This window comes from Pholcus phalangioides, unplaced genomic scaffold (genome assembly GCF_987345545.1).
Source record: "Pholcus phalangioides strain wild (caught in Gottingen) unplaced genomic scaffold, Ppha-v1.0 ptg000032l_1, whole genome shotgun sequence".
Taxonomy (NCBI): domain Eukaryota; kingdom Metazoa; phylum Arthropoda; class Arachnida; order Araneae; family Pholcidae; genus Pholcus; species Pholcus phalangioides.
The window spans coordinates 7,174,823-7,198,704 of NW_028301622.1; the positions used below are offsets into that span (position 1 = coordinate 7,174,823).

A 23,882-nucleotide genomic window follows, 5' to 3' on the forward strand; every position below is an offset into this window, starting at 1 on the left:
GTGGAACTCGATGTTCTATGATGTAGCCAGCGAGCTCATTTCTAACTTCGTGAAAATGAACTGTGCGACAGATTCCCAGGTCACTTAAATGACCCGCGACACATTGCCAGATCATTCAAGTGACCAGGGAGAGCACACAGCGGCGGTATATATAGTAATATAGTAGTACTAAAATACAGGTATAATTTTCTACAGCGAGTATGAAAATTAATACCCTGGTAAGGGAACACTTACCCCTGGGGGTTCAAGATGCCTTTGAGACGCCACCCGGCCCCGAATATTGATAGAATACACTCGAATCCCGTTATAACGAACTCCAAGAGACCGGGGAGATCACGTCATTATAACGAAATTTCGTTATAAAGGAATTCTTTGCATTTTTTCTACGTAAACTTATCTGGAGCATTAGAAAAGTGTTCGTTAAAACGGAATTTCCGCTATAACGGGATTCGACAGTACAACAAAAAACAATCAAAACACGTAAACACAATCACGGAACGCGTTCGATGCGGCCATTATGGTAGGGAATCGCATAGAAAAATCACCTACTATTTCATTATTATTATTATTATGAAAAAAACTAAATTAATTATTTTCCCATCGTCAGCCAATAAGCAAAATCCAAAAAATGATGTAATAAGAAAAAAAACCCCCGTCAGTTTATTAAATTGACGCGTTTAATCACTTTCCTTTGATGGCAAAACAAAAGCAAATCCCCCCACCCCCTCCTCCACAAGCTAAAAGAGGCGTTGGAAAAGCGTTTAAACGTCGTTTATAGCTGCTGCTGCTGTTTTGGTTTACGCAAATTAAATCATGGCCGTTCATTTCCTCGCTATCGCGTCCCGTGTAAATAAATATATAAACATCGGAATACGTGATTAAGCGTTCGGATTTTTTTTGTTGTTGCCCTCGTCGCAATTAATCGAGCGATTGATTAATTTCCGGCCGCAATTAATGGCTATCCAACGCTCATCGCTCCCTCTCTCTCCCTATTTACTGCAACAAAGATAATATTCATTAACTAAATACGTAAATAAATAACCAAAAAAAGAGTCAAGTAATAAGTATCAACTGGCAGTTGCGGTTGGGGTCGCCGATAAATCTCGTTAACGCTCATCAAACGAAATAATCTCGTTAACGCCTTTCCTTTAATCTCTGTTTTCGGGGGCCCCCCGAAATACGATTTTTCTCGTTAATTACGGCCGCAATATCAACGAAAATTCTATCTGATGGATTTTTCCCAGCTTCGATTTTACCGCGTCCTACTGTAGCTTTAACAGTAATTTTATTTGAGAGACGGAAATAAATTTTATTTTGTTATTGTTATTTTTTAAATTTATTTAAATTTTTTTAAAATTGGATAGATCTTGAAATTTATTCAGTTTTATTGTTATTTTTATTACTTCCTCCCGCATTTGTAGACGTACCGTAAGTAACGGCAAGCCTCCTTGAGGAGTTTTTGTGAAAGGCTTTGAGATTTTTAGACACGAATTTCTTATGCATTCAAAAATGCGCAAGGCATTTGAATGCTTTGTACCTTTTTTGTTAACAGTTCTAACTATTGAACTGCTATCGGTAAGATTTCGCACTGATTTTTTATTCAATAGATGATGAGAGCATAGTCGGAATAAGGGTTATCCCACTTATTCCTGGAATGAGCAACCATATGAAATTTCTAGATATACGCAATGCTCCTGCGGATTTCAAAGCGATGTTCCCGTTTTCACCGTGTTTTTATTTGTACACAAGCCCCCTGCGCATTTCTAGCGATAAGGAAGCTTTCTATGCATTTCAAACAATAAGGAAGCTTTCTATGCATTTCAAACAATAAGGAAGCTTTCTACGCCTTTCAAGCAATAAGAAAGCTGTCTACGCATTTCAGTAGACAACTGAAAAGCTTCCTTATTGTTTGAACAATTCAAACAATAAGGAAGCTTCCTACGAATTTCTAGCGGTAAGAAAACCTGTTTTTCTGAGCACACAAGCCTCGTACGCATTTCCAGACATATTTATGCAAGCCTCGTACGCATGTTTAGGGAGATTGCAAGCTGTTTTAACATTTATGAGATAAGTTCTTTTGCATTTGTAGGATAAGCAGTTTACGCATTTGTTAGATAAGCAGTTTTTGCATTTGTTGGATAAGCAGTTTTTGCATTTGTAGGATAAGCAGTTTTTGCATTTGTAGGATAAGCAGTTTTTGCATTTGTAGGATAAGCAGTTTTTGCATATACAAGATAAACAGTTTTTTGCATGTGTAGGATAAGCAGATTTTTGCATGTGTAGGATAAGCAGGTTTTTGCATGTGTAGGATAAGCAGGTTTTTGCATGTGTAGGATAAGCAGTATTTTGCATGTGTAGGATAAGCAGTATTTTGCATGTGTAGGATAAGCAGTATTTTGCATGTGTAGGATAAGCAGTATTTTGCATGTGTAGGATAAGCAGTATTTTGCATATGTAGAAAGAAGGTTTTTGCATGTATAGGATAAGCAGTCTTTTTTCTACACTTTGTTGGATAAACAAGTCTCCTTAGCATTTGTAGGATGAATAAATCTTTATATCAGAGGTTCTTATCCTTTTAAGTTAGTTCCACGGATTCTTTCTGCCAATAAGACGCATGCCCGTGCATATCCAATCGCTATAGGTGAGATGACCTCCATCAATTACGTCACGAACTTCGCGCGTAGGCCTTCTGGTATACATTGTCTTGGCAGTGCCACCTGTTGGAAAGATTTGTAACTAATTTTGAAACTCCTATATCAGATTTTTACGGCTTTCAAAATAAATATACCACTTGTTCTTTCTTATATCAATCACCGTTCCCGAGTTAGTTCATTTTGAAACCAGGAAGTCCTTGGTGGGATACCCAGGGTCGAAACCGGAGAGCGACGGAAGGGGGGGGGGGAGACAACCGCCCCGTGCAGCAAAATTTAGGGGGGGTGGCAGTTTTAGGTGGGAACAAAGAACACCGTTACAAAATGATCGAATTTTAAAGTTGTGGTGCTGGCGGCGGCGGCAAAATAATGATCTTAGTTATGGTCCTGGGGGGGGGGGGGAACCCTGTGTAAAAACCATGTAAATCACAAACAAATGTTTGTATAGCATTCTAGCATTAGTGAGATTTTCGTGCTTTTGCGATTAATCACGATTCTGTGTTAAATGTATCGTGTTGACCCCCTGATTCTGACAATTGGCCAAACATTAATAAGAAATGGACTTTGGTGAGTGTGTGTCGGAAAAACGACACGCGAGATCGTCACCTGTTTCCGGCTTCTTTTCACCTAAAAAAAGGTCGATAAAAAAATGGTCATCTCTCTCTCTCTCGTGGATGACCAAAACACAACTGGCACTCATTGAAAATTAATATTATTATTATAATCATCATCATCACTGTGGGTGCGGTGGTCACTTTTTTTTTCATTTTGGTTTGTTTTAATGACCGACTATCTGTTCGTCGATGGCGGTCACGTTTCGTATTATCGTGTCTCTATGCCGTTGTGTCTCCAATGACAATAGAAATGTCGGGCGGTGATTATAATAATAATAATAATAACCCGACCCGTGGATTATCATTAGCTTATTTATTGAAAAGAGAATTAATAATGAGGAAAAAATATGTTTTTTTTTCCACATTAATGTCATGAGGTTAATTCGGTGTTTGGCTATGATTCCAAATGAATGACCTTATCGTAATATGGCCGTCTACTCCCCGACTTACGGGCTTTTCGAGTCACGAACTGGAATATTTGACGCCGGAATTCGGTTCGCATTCGCCATGCAATTCCCCGATAGGAAAATCCATAGCTGCGAAAATTCGCCGGCAACAGTTTGACATGAGTGAATGAACGAGTGACTGAATGGTCGAATGCGAGTGAGTGAATAAATGAGTGAGTGAATGAATGATCGAGCGAGTGAATGAAAGAGTGAATGAATGATCGAGCGAGTGAATAAATGAGCTCACTCACTCACCAGTTTATTCAATCAATCACTAGGTAGCTCATTCTATCACTCACTCATTGTCTGTTTCACTTGCTCACTAGGTCGCTCACTGTCACTCACTCAATAGGTCACTCACTGTCACTCACTCAATAGGTCGCTCATTATATCACTGATTTACTAGGTCATTCATTATATCACTCACTCACTCACACACTAGGTCACTCACTCACTAGCCACTCAATGGCTCACTAAGTCACTCATTATATGATTCACTCACTTGCTCACTAGGTCACTCATTCACAATGTCGCTCACCATGCCACTCGATCACTCTCTCAGTAGAACGCTCACTTTGTTACTACTCTCTGACTCACTCATTTTATCACTAACTCACCAGGTCACTCACTCTGTCACTCCCTCACTCACTAGATGACTCAGTCTACCACTCTGTTGCTCACTGTGACACTCGCCCACTCACTCACTAAGTCACTCTGGTCACTCACACACTAACTATTGTATCATTTACTAACTCTGTCACTCGGTCATTTCTCGCTAACTTGCTTGAGTCAATGACTCACGTCAAACTGTTGTCGATGAATTTTCGTAGCGGTGAATCGCATGGCGATGAATTGTTGACGGTGAATTTTCCACAAACCGTGTTATCAAAGAATATATTACACTGTTTCCCTGTGCCTACGGGACGCGTCCCTAACTGCGGTCACAGAGAAATAATATGCGGACCGGCAAAAAATAAATAAAAGGGGAAAAAAATTTCGAACTGGCAGTAAACAAATACAGTAGATCCCGCTTGTAGCGTTTTTCAAAAAAACCGTCATGCAATAAACTGTCAGCGGGGAAAACACTTGAAACGGGATCGATTGTAAACAGGAATAATTTGCAAACCCGCAAGAAACAAATAAAGGAGAAAAATAAACTGCGGACCGGCAAAAAATTAATAAATAGAAGAAATGAGTTGCAGATCGGCAATAAAAAGCAAATAAAGGGGGGGAGGGGTAATAAATTGTAGATTACCTGCAAAATAAATAGAAATAATTTGCGGACCGATAAAAATAAAGAAATAGGAGAAAACATAAATAGAGTAGAAGTAATTTGCAGGCCAACACAAAACAGAAATAAATAGGGCAAAATAAATAGAAATAATTTGCGGACCGACAAAAATAAAGAAATAGGAGAAAACATAAATAGAGTAGAAGTAATTTGCAGACCAACACAAAACAGAAATAAATAGGGCAAAATAAGTAGAAATAATTTGCGGACCGACAAAAATAAAGAAATAGGAGGAAACATAAATAGAGTAGAAGTAATTTGCAGACCAACACAAAACAGAAATAAATAGGGCAAAATAAGTAGAAATAATTTGCGGACCGACAAAAATAAAGAAATAGGAGGAAACATAAATAGAGTAGAAGTAATTTGCAGGCCAACACAAAACAGAAATAAATAGGGCAAAATAAATAGAAATAATTTGCGGACCGACAAAAATAAAGAAATAGGAGAAAACATAAATAGAGTAGAAGTAATTTGCAGACCAACACATAACAGAAATAAATAGGGCAAAATAAATAGAAATAATTTGCGGACCGACAAAAAGAAGAAGTAAATAGGGAAGTTAATTTGCTTACTAGCAAAAACAGATGAGTAGAAGTAATTTGAGATCTGGTACTATGCTTTCGAGTTTAAGTATGCAAATAATGTGAGCTATTATTTCCACAGCTAAGTATTACGATCCAGAACATCAGTCTGCCCAACGACTCATAGCGGCAACACGAGATTTGCATGCAACCCCCTACTGACAAGAAGGCGGGGGGTAGCCTAGGTAAGACAGGGAGGCCACGAGAAGAAAATATGGTCCAAAGGGCGGCCATGGGCTAAAAAACTTTGAGAACCACTACTCCAGGATCAACGGTTCGCCGGTACAAAGCGGCAAAGGGAATTACCAAATCACCCTGTAGCTACGGTATAATCTTTCAGTTAAATCTAAAATGATGTTGTAGAGACATGAATTGTGTGGGTATAATGTTTCCCGGACTGCGGGGGGGGGGTGTTCCGGAAGTTCCGCCGTCGACATTTCGCCCCGGTAAGCTTCGTCCCTGTTGCATTTTCGCTTACTGGTCACATATGAGTGACCACATGAATGATCAAGTGAGTGACTTACTGTGTGAGTGGTAAAGTGAATGACTTACTGTGTGAGTGGTAAAGTGAGTGACTTACTGTGTGAGTGACCAAGTGAGTGACTTACTGTATGAGTGGTCAAGTGAGTGACCGTATGAGCAAGTGTATGAGTGATGAAGTGCCTGACCGTGAGAGTGAGCGTATTCGTGATCAAGTTAGTGATAGTGAGTGACCACATTCATTTGGTCTCTCATATGGTCACATATTATCACTCATACGGTCACCCACCGGTCCAGCGCGGACCAGCGGTTGAAGAACGCTATTCTAAACGACAAAACATTAGTTTCCCGGCTATACACATCCAAAAATGGACAATTTCCGATTATACCGCGTATTTAAAATTCCGCCCTACGCATCGATCCCTGCCGGACACTTCATCACGCGTCCAAAAGGAGAGAAAAAAAATCATTATGTGCAGGACGCGTCCTTCATAATTTCAGATATTGTATTAGTAAATTAACGCTGAATTAGATAGAGCCGGTATAATCCTCATCCACCTTTCATTAAGGAAATATAAAAAAATTACATATTCAGGGAGCGTAACGCAAATACACGTCTCGGATCGTATTTTCTCCTTATACGTGCTATTATTTTAAGGAGTGTGGGAGGGGGGGGGGGAGAGACGAGGGCTTAATGTCGTCCATGGCAATCTCATTTGGCCTGTGTCGTTTCGCTGTCATTTGAAAAATAGAACAACGTGCTACGCCATCTATCTCTACCTACCTACATATTCTCTCTACCACATTGGAAGCTCACCCCAATTTACGACAAGATCACTCCTCCCCATATTTCCCCGATAAAAACACCATTAACTATTCACTCACCATAAGGTTCGGAGGGAAAGCGGGGGGGGGGGGTGCTCCCTACCCCCTCTCCTGCACCCACACGATGACCATTAAAATTTAGTCGTTCGGGTCGGACGTGAAGCGACAGGTGACGCAGTCTTAAAAATCCAGAGACGAATCCATATAACGCCCATATTGACCCTGCGCTCTTCACGTGTCGCTCGCTCTCTCGAGGGACATTCGTTTTGTTTTTTTTGTAACTGATCACCGATGAGGGCGGCAGGGTCGCTCGAAAATTCTCTTATGGTCATAATGGATACTCGAAACAATAATGAAAATGCATAATCCCGCTTTTTTTTTTTTTGTGGGGGGGATGGGAATTATTCACGTTATTAACCAAAACACTGCAATGACACCGCGAAAATGGATGAAATGCGTAAAGCTTTCCACTTAATGACATTAAGGGATGTGTGTATACGAATATATGTGTATGTGATATTGTATGTAACCCACGAATTTTCGGGAATGGCGTTTTTTGTTTTGTTTTGGCGGCGTTCATTAGCATTGCGAAATAATTAACTGGTAGGTGGAGATGAGAAAAATGGCGTGTATGTACATCCGACGGGATAAATCACTTTGAATTGCTGTTTTTGGTATCTGTTCTTATTCAAGGAGAGAGGATTTTTTGGCGTGAAAAGACGCCCTCCGCCCCCATCCCCCCCCCCCCCCCATTTATTCCATTATTTTATTCCTACTGGATTCCGGGATCATTTTATGATCCACGCAAACGCTGGTTTTGCCCCCCTCTTGAATATTTATTTTGTTATGAATTTGCATATTCTAATTGCTAGTTTTGATTCTGAAATTCGGTAGTTATTTGATTCAAAAATTCCGTAGCAATTATGGACATGCCAGACTTACCGGTAGTAATGGGAGTGCGAAGATTGATGGCAAATTCTGTGAAATGACAAATTTAGTGGCAGTATTGGACATGGGAATTTAGACAGCAATTATGTTTTTCATGACAAATTTTCAATGTCAGATAGTTTAGTGTCTAGTAGGCAAGTAGTGAAAGTTTGGTGGAAGTTAATGGCAAGTGAAAATTTATAGTGGCATTTATGGGCAAGTGAAAGCTTAATAGGCAAGTGAAGTTTAGTGGCAGTTATGAAAATGAAAAATTTGGCGGTAGCAATAAGCATGAACTTAGTATACAAATACATTAGTATACAAATACAAATACAACGCCACAACAGGCAAATTGCCCAACGAGGTGGCTGACTTAAGAACATCATGGATCCCCGAGCCATTTTTTTTGGAAGCCCTACCTACTACTGCTACATCACACATGCACCCCCCCCCGCGGAACCCCCCAACGAATCGGTACATGCGGGAATGTGCGTGTACGTGTAGTGCAACCTGACGTACCAACTTCAGCCGACCACCACTGTGGGGTTCGAACCCGGATCCTCGCATCACGAGTCCGGCGCTATAACCACTCGACCACCACAGCGGCAAATAGTGGTAATAGTAGGCATGTGGGTTTTGGTGATAGCTAGGGTAGGTCCAATTTAGAAGCAATTACGTACAGGTACAATTTAATGGCTCTTGTTGAAGTGTCAATTTTAATGACAACTCATTTGCATGAAAAATCTAGTGATAGTGATAGATTGCCGCTAATGACTCCGTAGGATCCAATTTGTGGATACTGCGAATTTCAGTGACTCCTATGGACACATCATTTAGCAGTGACTTTGGACAGGCTAATTAATGACAGGTGGAGATGAGGAAAAATGGCGTGTATGTACAGCCGACGGGGTAAATCACTTCGAATTGCTGTTTGTGGTATCTGTTCTTATTCAAGGAGAAGGGATTTTTTCGGCGTGAAAAAACGCCCCACGTCCCCTCCATTTATTCCATTGTTTTATTCCTTCTAAATTCATGTTTTTATTCATTTTATACCACATGATATTGTTATGAATTTGTAATCTTTTAATTGCGATTTTTGAATTAGAAATTTGATTTTTAAGTGATTAGACTCTAGTGAGATTGGTTCGAATAAATTCTTGTCCATTTTGGTTTCCATAAAATGCCTATCCGTAATTACCGGATTATTCTGTTTCCGGATCTTGTGATTGAATCCGGGATTTCCTCTATAGTCGGTCTGATATAAAAACTTTCTATTGGGTGATAGCAATAGTAGCAGGTGAGGATATGAAATAATCCCTTGCGGATGTGTTTGATTGGACACATGAATTTTTATGGCAATTATATGGACATGTCAAATTTAGCGACAGTAATGGGCATGTCAAACTCAGTGGCAATCATGTACATGTCAAATTTAGTGATAGTATTGGATATATGAGTTTTAGTGGCAATTATGGACGTGTCAAAATTAGCAGAAGTAATAATGGGCATATGAAGTTTAATGGCAGTTATATGTGCATATGAAAGCTAAGTGGCAGTTATGAGCATGTGAAATTAGTCGCAGTTATAGCCATTTCAAATTTAGCGGCGGTCACGGGCTATGAATTTTATTGTCAATTATATATGGATGTGTCAAGTTTTGCGGCAGTAATGGACATACGAAGTTTAGTGGCAGTTATGGGCGTGTCGAATTCAGCGGCGGTTATGAACAGACCCAGTTTAGTGGCTCTCGTTGGAATATCAATTTTTCAATGCCACTAGTGGAAAATCTAACGATATTTGCTAACATGTCGGATTCAGCAGATCTTTGTGGCTATGAGATTGTGGCAATAATGTGTACACCGTATTTAGTGACACTCGTGGACGTGTCAAAATTAGTAGCAATTACGGGCATGCCAAATTTTGGCATGTGCTGCAACAGGAAAAAGGATGACAGTACTGTACCGTTGCCCGGTGGATCGAACGAATCTTATTTTGTTTCTCGAGCTTCTTTAAATATTTATATTTCCAGCAATATAAAAATCCACTGTAAATTCTACCGAAGATGTCCCGTATTTTCTTCAGGGAACACGAATCCGTTTGTTACAGTGAAAATATCCTGCTTCGGGGCGCCATCAAGTGTTTCCACGGATATTTACTCCTAAAGGGGGCCCTGACAACATAAATAACTAACACGTTGGCTTTTCTTTTTTTTACCCTCTCCCAAACAATTCCGCCATTCATCGGAGACCAGTCGACAGGAAAAACAAAAACAAGGCTATATGAGGATGACCATTAGATCCAAATGACCTCTCCCGTATCGCTCGTATTTCTCGATACTCGCCCCCCGATATTTCTCCGACCGTATATATATTTTCTCTTTTGGTGTGTATATGTTGGTGTTTTGTGGTCATATCTCGGCCGATCGCCTCGTGAGACCTTCCAACAGAATGGAAGCCAACTTGTAGGAAATGGAGTCATACGTTCTGATAAAGGGACCGACCCCGTGCTGAGTTTGATGTGCGATATGGTTCGTGAGGAGGCAAAAACTCCCGAGGGTGCCGTATAACCGAGCTCCCGCAAAAACCCCACCTTAAAGGTACTGGAATAACGGCCGCAACGACGTACTAATTAACGATTTATTAGTTAATTTACAATATTCACTACCGGCTGTACCTTGCTGTGAGAGATAAGGTAGGAAAAAAAAGGACGAGAGAAAAATACGCAATAGCGAGGGTTTTTTGGCAAGACGAGGCGAGCGCCATGAATAGTTAGGTCTCACTCATATGGGCGTTACGTTATTTTTTAGTGGATGTCCGTGGGAACGACGTTCGGGCAAAACGAAAAATACCCGTAAATAAAATTGTTCTGACAAAAATGCCGTTCGTCACCATCTTTATGGTGCTCTTTGGGTGATATTGAAGTCTATCCTTAGGATGCTGTATTTAGCAGTAATAAAAAAGATGTTTTGATAGATGTAGAACAATAAAGGTACCCATGACCCCCCACCCTCCCCGCTTGGAAGATATCTTCTCGTGGCCCCCTCTGGTCTTATTCAGACCCCCCTCACCCTGATCCACAAATGAGACTCCTGCTCAGTAAATTCATTTTTTCAGTTGGTTATACGGTGAACAAAAATTTTTTTTTTTTAGTCTGATCGATTTTTGGACCCCTGGGCTCCTACTCAATGAACTTTCCACCACTTGGGGTTTTCATGCAGGGTCTCAACATCACGGGTCCCTCAGGCAGAGTGATGTTCTTAGGCACCCATACTAACCTGGAAGCAACAGCTTGTATGTTAGCCCTCAATGAGAATGAATGCCCCCTGGGCAAGCCTGAATGGGACGATGCGGGGAGATCGCCGTGGTTTTATGGGCAGTTCTGCTGGATTCTGAAAGTAGTCAAGATTTTTGCATTAAATTTCCCTAAAAATATTCATTCCCCCCCCCCCCCCAGACAACCTGTGATAGCGCTCCCATTTCACTTGATGTTCATCCGTGTCCCACTCAGAATGTCACAGGACTACGATGGATGGAGAGGGAGACGCATATGACCCTAAGTTCAGAAACGGTTCCAGATTAAAGAAACGAATGCGTCTAGCTTTGGTGAATTCACAAATAACCCTAAAGAAAGGTCTTCCCAGAAACGAATCAGAGAAAAATATTCTGTTTCTACAAGGTAAAACCCCGACAAAACTCACATTCAATTGTAAGAAGGTAATTAATTAAGGAACCGACCACGTTAACTCTTGTCTTTATCCAACTTGTGAGAGACAGATGTAAATCGCGCTCACTCTTGCCTCTATTTGGCCTGTAAGCCATAGATGCCAATCACGTCTACTCCTGTGTTTATACGACCCGTAAGAGACAGGTGTTACTAACGTTTATTCTTGCCTTCACCGGACCTACATAAGACACAGATATTTATCACATAAAACAATCACGTTTACTATTGTCTTTGTCCGACATGTGAGAGACAGGTGTTGATCACGTTCACTCTTGCCTTTATCCGACTTGTAAGAGACATATGTTAATCAAATGAACCAATCACGTCTTCATCTGACGTTTAAGAGTCACGTCATGGTGACCAATCACGTTCATCCTTGTCTTTATCCGTCTTGTATTATACCCAAGCTGATCTACTGTATATTGCTGGAAAACAATTGGAATCTTAATGACAGAAAATATACGACTACCATTTCAGTGCAACAGGGTTACATTCAACTCAATAGGGTTATTTTGAAAGAATCCTCCACGATTAGCATTTCAGGGGGAAAACCCACCTCGTATAATTTCTTAAAAGCAGGCAAATAAATGAATCTTGAAGCAGCGATGCCTTTTTGGGTTTTAAGAAGATATCACTCAGAGCACGCGATATATGTGATTATTGAAATATTTCCAGGAGAGAGAGAGAGAGTGAACAAAATAGGAAAAATCACATTTCTCCGTGGATCCATCAGCTGATGTTGATGATAGTACTTCTCATGGAGATGTGGGGGGATCGTTCGGTTCGTTCCAGAAACGAATAAGAAGATGCAAAAATGGCGATGAAAACATCGTGTTGCGCTCTCGTAAAAATGATGGAGCTAGTACGTACCACAACCACCATCTTAAGAGAGTCTCTAGAGATAGAGAGAGAGAGAGAGGAGAAGTTACCTCTTACTCTCACTCGCCCTCTCCAACATGCAAAACGCGAACGGCTTATTAATACGGGATACAACAACAACAAACAAGCCGTTCATCAAAATGAATTAATTATGGATGTGTTTGTGTGAGTGAATTTAATGAAGCCTTAGGGTTTGGAAGCGAAGGAAATCGAGAGGATTACCTTTCTTTGATAAATGAAACGACAAGTTATCGAAAATGAAATTTTCCTCTCAAAAGATAACATCAGGAGATGATGAGATAAGCGCCGTTTTCATGAAAATTGATGATTTCATTAAATACTTTCACCCGTTTCGGGGATGGGGGGGATTTTCATTAGACACTTCCCTCAACGATGTTATATTGTCTAAGATTTTTCAACTGATCGTCGTTACCTGGAACTAACCGTAAATTAAATGGGATATATTTTAATTTTATCAAAAAGTAAATGTGTCTGTGGGAATGGTTTGAGGAGATTTATTGTTGTGTGTGGGCTTGAATATAATGAGTTATTGTTATCATTGATAACAATGAGATAAAACGTCGCCGATGCGGCTGTGATTAATATTTTTTTCGCTTCTTTTTTTTATTTTGTGTAAATCAGATTGGAAAATGTCGTGTGGCAACAACCAACCTCAAGAACTTTAATAACAGCAAACTGAAGTGTTATGACACATTCGGCAGAAAATAGCAGTTCTATCACAAACTTTTAATACAATTTTATCCCCAAAATATGTCGCGTAAATCTGATCTATGTCGTGGCATCCTTGAGTGCCGCGGCAACTCGTCAGAAAATCACTGATGTAGAGGATAATTAACAGTTTGATATAAGCGGTGATGAAAAGTCAGTAAATGATGGTAGGAGTAGCTGATACAGCCCTCAGTTGGATTTTCGTGGATAGCTGATATAGCTCGTAGTTTGATTGGCGGGGATAGCTGATATAGCTCGTAGTTCGATTGATGGGATAGCTGATGTAGCTTGTAGTTCGATTGATGTGAATAGCTGATGTAGCTTGTAGTTCGATTGATGTGGATAGCTAATAAAGCTCGTAATTCGATTGACGTCGATAGCTGATAACGCTCGTAGTTCGATTGATGTGGATAGCTGATATAGCTCGCAGTTCAATTGATGGGATAGCTAATGTAGCTAGTAGTTCGATTGATGTGGATAGCTGATAAAGCTCATAGTTCAATTGATGTGGATATCTGATATAGCTCGTAGTTCAATAGATAGGGATAGCTGATGTAACTTCGATTGATGTGGATAGCTGATAAAGCTCGTAGTTCGATTGATGTGGATAACTGATAAAGCTCGTAGTTCGATTGATGTGGATAACTGATATAGCTCGTAGTTCGTTATTGCTTGGCTTGGCGGGAAGAGCTTATATTTTGAGGTTCTACTGGTTGGGTTATGCGGATTTTTTACAATCTGTAGCTCAATGCGAATTAATCTCACGTGTGACGAATATTAATCGACCAGTAGTCAGTCGGTTGAATGAATTTTCATTGAATTATTGCGATTTTTTTATTTGATAAGTGTTTTAAACGATGTAGTAATTCAGTGACGCGCGTTGTTCGAATATCGAGACATAATAATAAAATAATTTCTTTTTTGTATTGATTTCATTTCAGGCAGCATAAGTGAGTGTTTAGTGATAAGCCATGCGAGCCGTCGATGCCAAGGGCCTATCGCCAAGCGCTGCTGCTGCCGCGATGGAGAATCAGGTGTTTGCCAGTGACATCTGTCGAGGTAATTAATTGATTAATCAACCAATCAGTAACATTTATTCACAATTCATTTAATTAATTCAAGTAAACAAGATATCTTTACCATCCCTGTTTATCTTTCTATCTATCTATCTATCTATATATATATATAATAACATGTCCTGACTGATTCAATGATTTATCATCGCTGAACTGAAACTGCTGAAGCTATACATATGAAATTTGTTCAGTAGTTTAATTTCATGGTCAAGACTCACTAGGACGGTTTTTTTTGTAATTTGATCCAGAGGGGGGGGGGGGTTCATAAATTGTTTCAAATTTTATATAGAGAAATCAACCGAGCCTAAACCGTTGAAGCTACAAATATGAAATTTGGTCTTTTTTTTTAATTTTGTATTGTAGAACTAACTCACTAAGAAGAGATTTTTCAAAATTCACCCTCTGAGGAGGGTTCAACGGTTATACGGAGTATAAATAATGGTATTATAATGTAAATACTCTCCCTAAGAAGGGATTTCTGAAAATTCAAACCGCAACTGGGTCATGGGGGGGGGGGGTTCAAATGTTATATAAGGAAAGAATCATTACCGAGTAATTTTGAGATTATGAAATCCGCGCGAGCGAAGCCGCTGGTAACAGCTAGTAATACGATAATTACTGCGTTCTTTGTAATGTAAACCCAACGTAACATTTGTTCTTGTTTATTTAAATAGCACACAATGATTTACTCTAGCGATATACTTTCACAAAATATGGGTGTCGCGTGTGTGAAAATCAAAACAAAAATTGTGGTCGCTGCCGAAGAGCTCTTATTCTTATATACTTTACCGACTCGGAAACCATTCCGTGATGTTAACTAATTTTCGAAAATTTCTGAAGAAAGTGCTAAAAAATAAACAGCAAAACGGCACACTTTTGTGCAAAAAGACTCGCTTTTGCAACGTAAAATTTTTCTCCCCTAATAAACGAGTTTCACGTCCTCGGCTCGCGTGCCGCCAACAACAAAAAGGACTCTATCTCTCATTATTATCATTATTATTTTCTTTTGAAGTAAACGGGGTGGGGGGAGAGAAAACTTTGGTTTTGGTATTCAACAACGGAAAAAAAAAATTACAATAAATAAATTCAAGTGTATGGCTAAAGGTGAAGCCCTTCCCTCCATTTTATTCCTAATTCACCTCCTACAAACATGGCGTGTTATTCACATACACACACACACACAAAAAAACGATGATGATGATGGGGACTAATAACAGTTCCCCTAAGGTGGGAACGAAAATTAAAAAGAAAGCAATGTGGTATGTGTATGTGTGTGTGAAAATGGAAGAAAACAACTATCATCTACATCTGATACACACGTGAGTCGAAAACACTTCATAAGTATTATGTATATGAGTGTTATACCGATTAAACATGGCCGACTGTACGGAGAGAAAGAAAGATGGAGGCAAGAGAGAGAGAAAAAAAGCGTGTTATAATTCGGGAATGAGGTGGTTCACTTACCTTTTAACCATTAGGTGAGAAAAATTATTTATGCCATTTTTTTGCATTTTTTTTTGCATGTGATAAGTGGGGAAGGAATGCGATTCGTGCGATGCAAATGGCGGACGCGTGCATCGCGTGAAATGGAAGTTTTGAATCATCTGCATGAAGTCGGTCGAAGGCAAAAGAATAAATAAATATTATGCATTTAAAATTTTTTACCTTTTGCGTTATTATTATTTTTTATACCTGAAAATATATGTGACTAATGGATTTAAGATGGAAAAAAATCCATCCGTTGCCATTTTGTGAAAAGAAAAAAATTCAAATTTTTTTTAAATAAAATTTTTGAATTGTTTTTGATGAAAAAATGCATTACTTTTTCTATTTTTGAGAATAATTCGGGTGTAATAAAATTTTAAAAATTTTATATCGTTTTATAATTTTTGACACTTACTTGGATATCGAAATTGATAAGTGTCCCGAGGGTCAATAGAGTAGTTCAAAAAATGCAAAGCGTCAAGGTTTGCCAATTTTTGTTTAAGGGGCCATTCAAGTATTACGTCAGCATCGATTTGGCGGCGGGGGTTCGGATTTGCCGAGTTTTGATGACGGGTGGGGTGGGGGGGGGGATTGGATGATGCTTACGTCATCAACCACCCTTTATAAAAATATGAAATGTTCTTAATGACATCTTACTCGGTGCGCCAAAAACGATAAAAACCTTTCCCTAGTTTGGGGGCACCTGAACTAGCATTCTCCCTATTGATAAATCCTCTGCAGAGCCACTTTAGTAATCTATAAATGTTCTACGGATTCTTCAAGCCCCACACATCTGGAAATGTGTTTGGGCCGCTTAAGTGCTCTGGAACTGTGCCACGCATCACTCAAATGATCCGTAATTATGCTTTGAATCACATAAGTGATTTGGGAATGTGCTGCGGGTAGCTTGAGTGATGTAGAACCGCACTAGGGGCCACTTCGGTGCTCTAAAACTGTACCAGGTGTCACTCAAGGGATCTCTAAATGTGCCAAGGATTTCTCAAGTGCTCTGGAACTGTGTCGCGGGTCACTTAAGTGGTCTGTGAATGTGCCACATTCCTACTTGAGTGATCTGTGAATGGGTTACTTTCTTACTTCAGTGATCTGTGAATGGGTTACTTTCTTACTTGAGTGATCTGTGAGTACGTTACATTCCTACTTGAATGGTCTGAAAATGTGCGACAGAGGGCATAAATGATGCTCTGGGATTGTGCCACGGGTCACTTAAGCGGTCTGTAAATGTGGCGTTTAGTTCATTTTTACAAAATTAGGTTTCGGGGGCAGGCCTCATCAGATAACTCCCAGGGCCACATTTGGTCCATGGGCCAAGTGTTTACCATATATGGCTTAGAGAGTGGGTCGCAATGAATTTCTTAAAAAGAAATTTTGAGTTCTTAGCCTTCAAATAGCATTGAAATTGACAGAAATAGATTATAATGACACATAAAAGTATTTCCTTTCGAAATTTTAATTTAAAAATAAAATAAATTTTTGACGTCAGGGATCACCTTAGTCGAGATATCTCGGGATTGCCGCTGTAAGGGTTAAAATGTGTCTCTGTTATCCATGCATAGCTTGGAAAGTATGAAACGTACAAACTAATGTGATATATCGTTGAAAAGAGGCAAGTCCATGTTCACGTACGTTGTCATGATGTTCTACACTTGAAATCGATGGAGGGTTTATGTATTCTCAGGAGTCAAACCATTCACCACCGTTGATCCCACTCCATCGTAATAGATTGAACCAATATGATACGTACTGAAGAACCTGGAAGGTCGGGGACCCTGGTCGACGAGATTGTATGATCGATCCTTAATAAATTAACCTCTTTTTTAAAATAGTACTTATTATGTACGTAGGTAGGAATTAACGAATTTTTCTATTCCACCTTTTCATTAGATTTATTGTTCAATCAAGAACTTGATCTAGAATTCCAGTCAATATGCAGTCAATTCCTCTTATAAGGTTTTTCAAAAAAACCCTCATAAAAAAACGTTGTAAGCGGGAAGTAAGCCCATCAGTTTACATGGAAAACCTCAGTGAGTGTCAGTAATATTTGGGACCACAAAAATCAGTCGTTGAAAGCGGGAAAACGTTCTTAGTGGGAAGGTTATAAGCGGGATGCACTACACATACGAATACCGTGTATGTTGTGAGCCTAATTTCCTACAGGAGAAAGTGGGCCATGTATAATTTAAAGCGTATAAAAATTGAACATCGTATATCCGCTAACCAGTCGAGTAACTTTGATCTTTTTTTGTTCCTTTAACGCATTATTATATATAAGGGGTGGGTTGTGTTAAACTTTACTAGAAAGGTCCCAGACTTTTTTAAGATATTACTGAAGGGGGTGATGTCTGAGGCATCTTGAAGTCGTAGTTGGAGAGTGTATGCGTTGACTATGGTCATCACCTGAAATATAAACTATTCCCGCCAATTAATAACAAACTATAAACTATCCCTCTCAGTTGGACCAAGGTAAGTCATTTCTCATCCATTGATCCATGAAATACAAATCATCCCCACCACTCAGTAACAAACGCCAACTATCTCCGTCAGACATGACCGCCCAGACAGACCATCTTGGGATGGTTTGCGCTCTTTCCCAAAGGGATGAACGGTCTCGGAGAGCACTACCCCTCCATCAGACGAACCACAAGATATCAGTTGTCCCCAACTATTCCGCCAATCATATAACAAAGAATAAGATAATCTCCACCAGCCGAACCTTTGACTTTTGAAGACCGGACACACACCGCTTCCCAAACCACTAGCCAAACCACGAGATGTAATTTCTTTATCCATTCACCCATGAAATGTAAATTATGCCCGCCAATCAGCAACAAACAATAAGCTATGCCCGCCAATCAGCAACAAACAATAAGCTATGCCCGCCAATCAGTAACAAACAATAAACTATCCCCGCCAATCAGTAACAAACAATAAACCAATCAGTAACAAACAATATAAACCAATCAGTAACAAACAATAAACCAATCAGTAACAAACAATATAAACCAATCAGTAACAAACAATATAAACCAATCAGTAACAAACAATAAACTATCCCCGCCAATCAGTAACAAACAATAAACTATCCCCGCCAATCAGTAACAAACAATAAACTATCCCCGCCAATCAGCAACAAACAATTAACTATCCCCGCCAATCAGCAACAAACAATAAATCAATCAGTAACAAACAATAAACCAATCAGTAACAAACAATATAAACCAATCAGTAACAAACAATAAAAAAATCCCCGCCAATCAGCAACAAACAATAAACTATCCCTGTCAATAAGTAACAAACAATTAACTATATAGTATATATATCAGTAACAAACAATAAACCAATCAGTAACGAACAACAAACTATCCCCGCCAATCAGTAACGAACTATCAACTATCCCGATCAGTCGTCCCCATTCATTAATCCATGAAATATTAACTATTCTCGCCAGTCGATAACAATCGATAAGCTATTCCCATCAGTCGGTCTTTGAGAGGTATCCTAGCCGCATCGCCATCATATCAACTCCTTGCCCCTTCAGTCGGAGCACGAGATATCACGTATCTACTCATAAACAAAAAATTTAAAATCAAAAGAATAATTATAAAAATATTTATTTATTAAAAAAGACATATTTTTAAAGAATGCTGTATTTTAAAAATTATTTCCAAAAGTTAAAACAAACAAAGATTTTCAATAAATTTCATATATTTTGTTTTCATTTTCTTGGAATTTCCTCTCTAAACAAAATTCCGAAAAATTGAAAACTAAATCTCGATATTGTTATTGAGAGGAAAAATAATTCCTACGTTGTTGTTGTTGTTGTATTTCCCATAATAATAAGGATAAGAAAGAAGAGGACATCCCTTTTATGTAGTAATTACTATTATATTACATACTGTATATGCGTGGGAGTCTTTGACTAGCCAACGTCTATTAACCCATTCTTGTTTCGTTCCATTATTTGCTTTCATCATTCTTTTCAATCAGACAAAATAATGCTAACCAGACAGACACAAAAAAAAAAAAATAATAAGAAGAATACACAAAATACAGCCCTATGATTATTATCATTCCCCCCCCCTTTCCAAGTGAAACTGTTGCCATTTATTAGAGACGGATTTGAACTTTTTTTTCATACTTTTTTCTCTAAAAATGAATAAAACGGACATTGACACTATCATTGAAGGCTATCGTGAGTCACTCGGTTGAAGTGGATTCCGTTCATTTTGGGTTTCCTGAAACTAAGACTTCATCGGGGGAATGTCTATCTCGTGCTTTGTTTTGTTCTCTACAACTATAACGTCAACATCATTTTATGGGATTATGTTGTTTTGGACAGGGGTTATTTGCTTATCTGTTTAAATGTGATGCTAAGAATCACTGCCGTGGTATTCGAGCTCGATTTCGGCCTTCTCTGAGAGATTTTTTGAGTCTATGCTGGACGGGAAATTACATGGCCTGAAAAATTGATTAAAGAGGTGGTAGAAACAGTGCCGTCTTAACCAGCATGGGTTCACCCAGACACGTCCCAGGGGGGCCTCAACAGAAGAGGGGCCTCATGAAAGTGAGATCTAGTTGAATTTCTCGAGAGTAAGCATGCTAATTTTCCAGGTTGGGCCTCAGAAAAATCATTTGTCCCGGATTATGATGCTCTTTATAATGATGCTCTTAGATTGATGCGGCCTTGGGTAGAAGTAGTTTTGGATTTACATGGTGGGAATAGTTGATAGTAATTATGAAAGCTGGCACTGTGATTGTTGGGGATACTGGATATTTTGTGATTCAACTGATGGGGATAGCTCATAGTTTTGTTCTGATAGATGGGAATAGAAAAAATTTCATGGAACAATGGGTAGAGACAATAAAACTCATGTTTCTACTGATGAAGGTAGCTTGTAGTTTTAACTACTGACTAGCGGGTATAGTTCATACTTCATACATTAATTGATAAAGACATTACGTTTCATGGTTCGACTGATGGGGATAGCTTGTATTTTGTCGCTGATTGGTGGGGATAGATATACAGTATTTCACGGATTCATGGGTAGAGACATGACATTTGGTGGTTCGATAAATGCGGGTAGCTTACAGTTTGCTATTGATTGGCAAGAATTGTTTAGCTTTATAGGCATCTAATGGTTCCACTGATGGGAATAACCTTACAGTTTGTTACTGGTTGGCGGGGGTAGTTTTTATTTAATGGATTAATAGGTGGAGGCTTGATATCACGTGGTTTGACTGATGGGGATAGCTCAGAGTTCGTTACTAATACTCATAGGGATAGCTTAGAAGTAGTTTTTTTTACCGATTGGCGGAGATAGTTTATATTTCGTGTATCAATGGGTGCAGGCTTGATATCTTCGACTGATGAGGGACAGCTCATAGCTTGTTACTGATATTCGGGGATGGTTTACATTTCATGCCGGGCCGGACCTTGAATCCTGCTAACTACGCGGCCGCAGAAGGCGCCTATTGAAGGAAGCCTGGGGTGGTGGCGATTGTTTTGGGCGTTTTTTTTTTTTTCCATCAAAATATTCGCGTACACTTGAAAAATGTCCAGTACCGGCCCTGATTTCATATATCAATGGATGGAGATATGGCATCTCGTGGTTGAACTGATGGGGATAACTTAGTCTATTGTAAATTGGGCAGAAATGGAGCAGTTTATAATTAATGGATCGATGGAAGAGGATAGCTGATATGTTGTGATTTGACTGATGAAAATATATCCTATATTTCGTTGTGGGCAGAAATATTTCACGGATCAATGAGTGGACACATGACGTCTCGTGCATAAGTGGAGTGCCAAATGCAAAGGAAAATAATTGATGGAAAGTTCAGAAAAGAATTTTTTGTCAGTAAAATTCAAACTTGTTGAATGTAATGGCCGGAGATGGACAAATACGAGACTATTACATGGAACTCTGAATTATATATATTACGTGACTTACACAGAATCCTTACACATGGATGATTACGAGACAGTTCTATTAAGCCCAAACAGGAATACTCCAATATGTTTATTATAATTTAATAATAATTTATAATTAATTATAATAATTAATGTAATATAATTGGCCGCTGTGGTGGTCGAGTGGTTATAGTGCCGGACTCGTGATGCGAGGATCCGGGTTCGAACCCCACAGTGGTGGTCGGCTGAAGTTGGCTTTCTGTGGTTCCCAACTTCAAGGCGCAAATGCGAGCCGATCTCCCCGTTAAAAAGTCTCGCCACAGAGAGCAACAGTCCTACAACGGTAAATCATTCAACCATAACACTTCACTCATAGTTAGTAAAACTGGGGGCAGATGACAGCACTACACATAACAAGCATTAGACAGAAACAAACTTTACGTCAGGTTGCACTACACGTACACGCACATTCCCGCATGTACCGATTCGTTGGGGGGTTCCGTGGGGGGGGGGTGCATGTGTGGTGTAGCAGTAGTAGGTAGGGGCTCGGGGATCCATGATGTTCTTAAGTCAGCCACCTCGTTGGGCAATTTGCCTGTTGTGGCGTTGTATTTGTATAATAATTAATATAATATAATTAGTTATAATAATTAATATAATATAATTAGTTATAATTAATAATATGTTTATTATTTATTTAATTAAATATTTTACAGCTTTTATTACCACGGAAACCCCTGAAAGATTCTCGCGGGACCCCAGGGTTTCGTATGAAACCTATGATGTAGCTCAGCGATTCTAAACATTTTCTGACTCGCGGAGCCCTTTTCAGTGTACAATTTCTGTGGCCCTGTTTTAGTCGAGCCCTGTTTAACTCGAGGAGCCCTTTTTATTATATTATTTATATGGGGGTATCCTTTATTCCTCTTTTTTTGTTTGTTTATCAAATTTACTGATTTATTTTATTATCCTCGAGTGGCCGCGGAGCCTCTGGGAAGTGCACACGGAGCACCGGTTGAGAACCGCTGATCAAGCTCATTGTTTCTCAACCTTTCTGAACCCAAGGACCAGTGAAATGTCTGAAACAATTCGACAGACGACTAGTGTCCCGTATTACGGGACATTGCTATATTTTTAGTCTTTCCGAATTGTTTTATACATCTGTCCCGTTTTTTCAACGATGGCTACTTGAATTTGTAATCTTTACCAAAATCGTGAATAACCGGTGTTTTCATAACTTATTACGAAGGCTTGTTACAGCTGTAAATACAAATATTCATCTCTTACATATCTTTACACATAACGTTTTTTTTCCCTCAATTTTTCAGCGATTTTAATTACAATAGGGGATTTTGTCAACTTGTGGGAACGTTTTTGATGTCCATTGGTGACCGCCCGTATTTTACTGTATTTAAAACCTCAGTTCCCCTTATTTTTCTAAATGAAATATGGTCATCTAGTCATTTGAATGTTTTTTCGTCAAATAAATTTTTGTTCACTGGGATTTGTAGCAGCCCTTTATTCCCCCACCCTTCACCCATTTTTTGCAGTAGGCTAATTAGTGAACTTGTCGTAGATTGCATCTTTTGACAATTAGTTACTTCTCGTATTTAGGATCGCAATTTCCCACCTTTTCCTCGATGATGTATGGTGTACATAAATATGATGATAAAATTTTTAATTGAAACCCATATGGGTGTTATTAATATCAATTACAACAAAGGAATAATTTTTTGCATTCAGTTAGAATCGAATTATCAAGTCTGTCTGCGGACCACCTTTGAAATCATCGCGGACCACAGGTTGAGAAACGCTAATCTGGTTTACACAAGTCAGGGAAAGAAACTTTTCTCATTTAGGTCCCTCCCGCTTAATTTGACATCCCAAAGACATGAAAACAGATCTAGATCAACCTTATAATCCCCTATACGCCGTATAATAACCATAACAAAAAACAACCAAAATTCCATATTCCTTAGAAAATTCCTATCTCGTGACGTCACACAACGCGTAATAAATTCATTTTATTGCCAACGATTTCACGGTTTGAGATTTTTTTTTTTTTTTTTTATTTAAACAAAATTTTTTCGCCGTACTCCGTCAGGGATTTTTAAAAGGTACGATGTTAATGTACACGTCACGTTAACACTATGTCAAGCTCCTTAGAGGGCGCGGAGGCGGGAGGACCACGACAACAACAACAACTAGCGTGAAAAAGCGCAAAAAAAAAAGCGTTGATGGAT

At 39.1% G+C, this 23,882-nt stretch overlaps 1 protein-coding gene across 2 annotated transcripts in view; it reads left to right on the forward strand.

The window, feature by feature from the left end:
• LOC149066851 (homeobox protein cut-like) overlaps positions 1–23,882 on the forward strand; it is a 179,534-nt gene that overhangs the window by 54,361 nt on the left and 101,291 nt on the right. For both annotated transcript variants that reach the window (XM_089253180.1, XM_089253181.1), the window contains exon 2: positions 14,091–14,208. In XM_089253180.1, coding sequence (XP_089109306.1) covers positions 14,121–14,208 — 88 coding nt within the window. In that variant the 5' untranslated portion in view covers positions 14,091–14,120. The remainder of the gene's footprint in view (positions 1–14,090; positions 14,209–23,882) is intronic.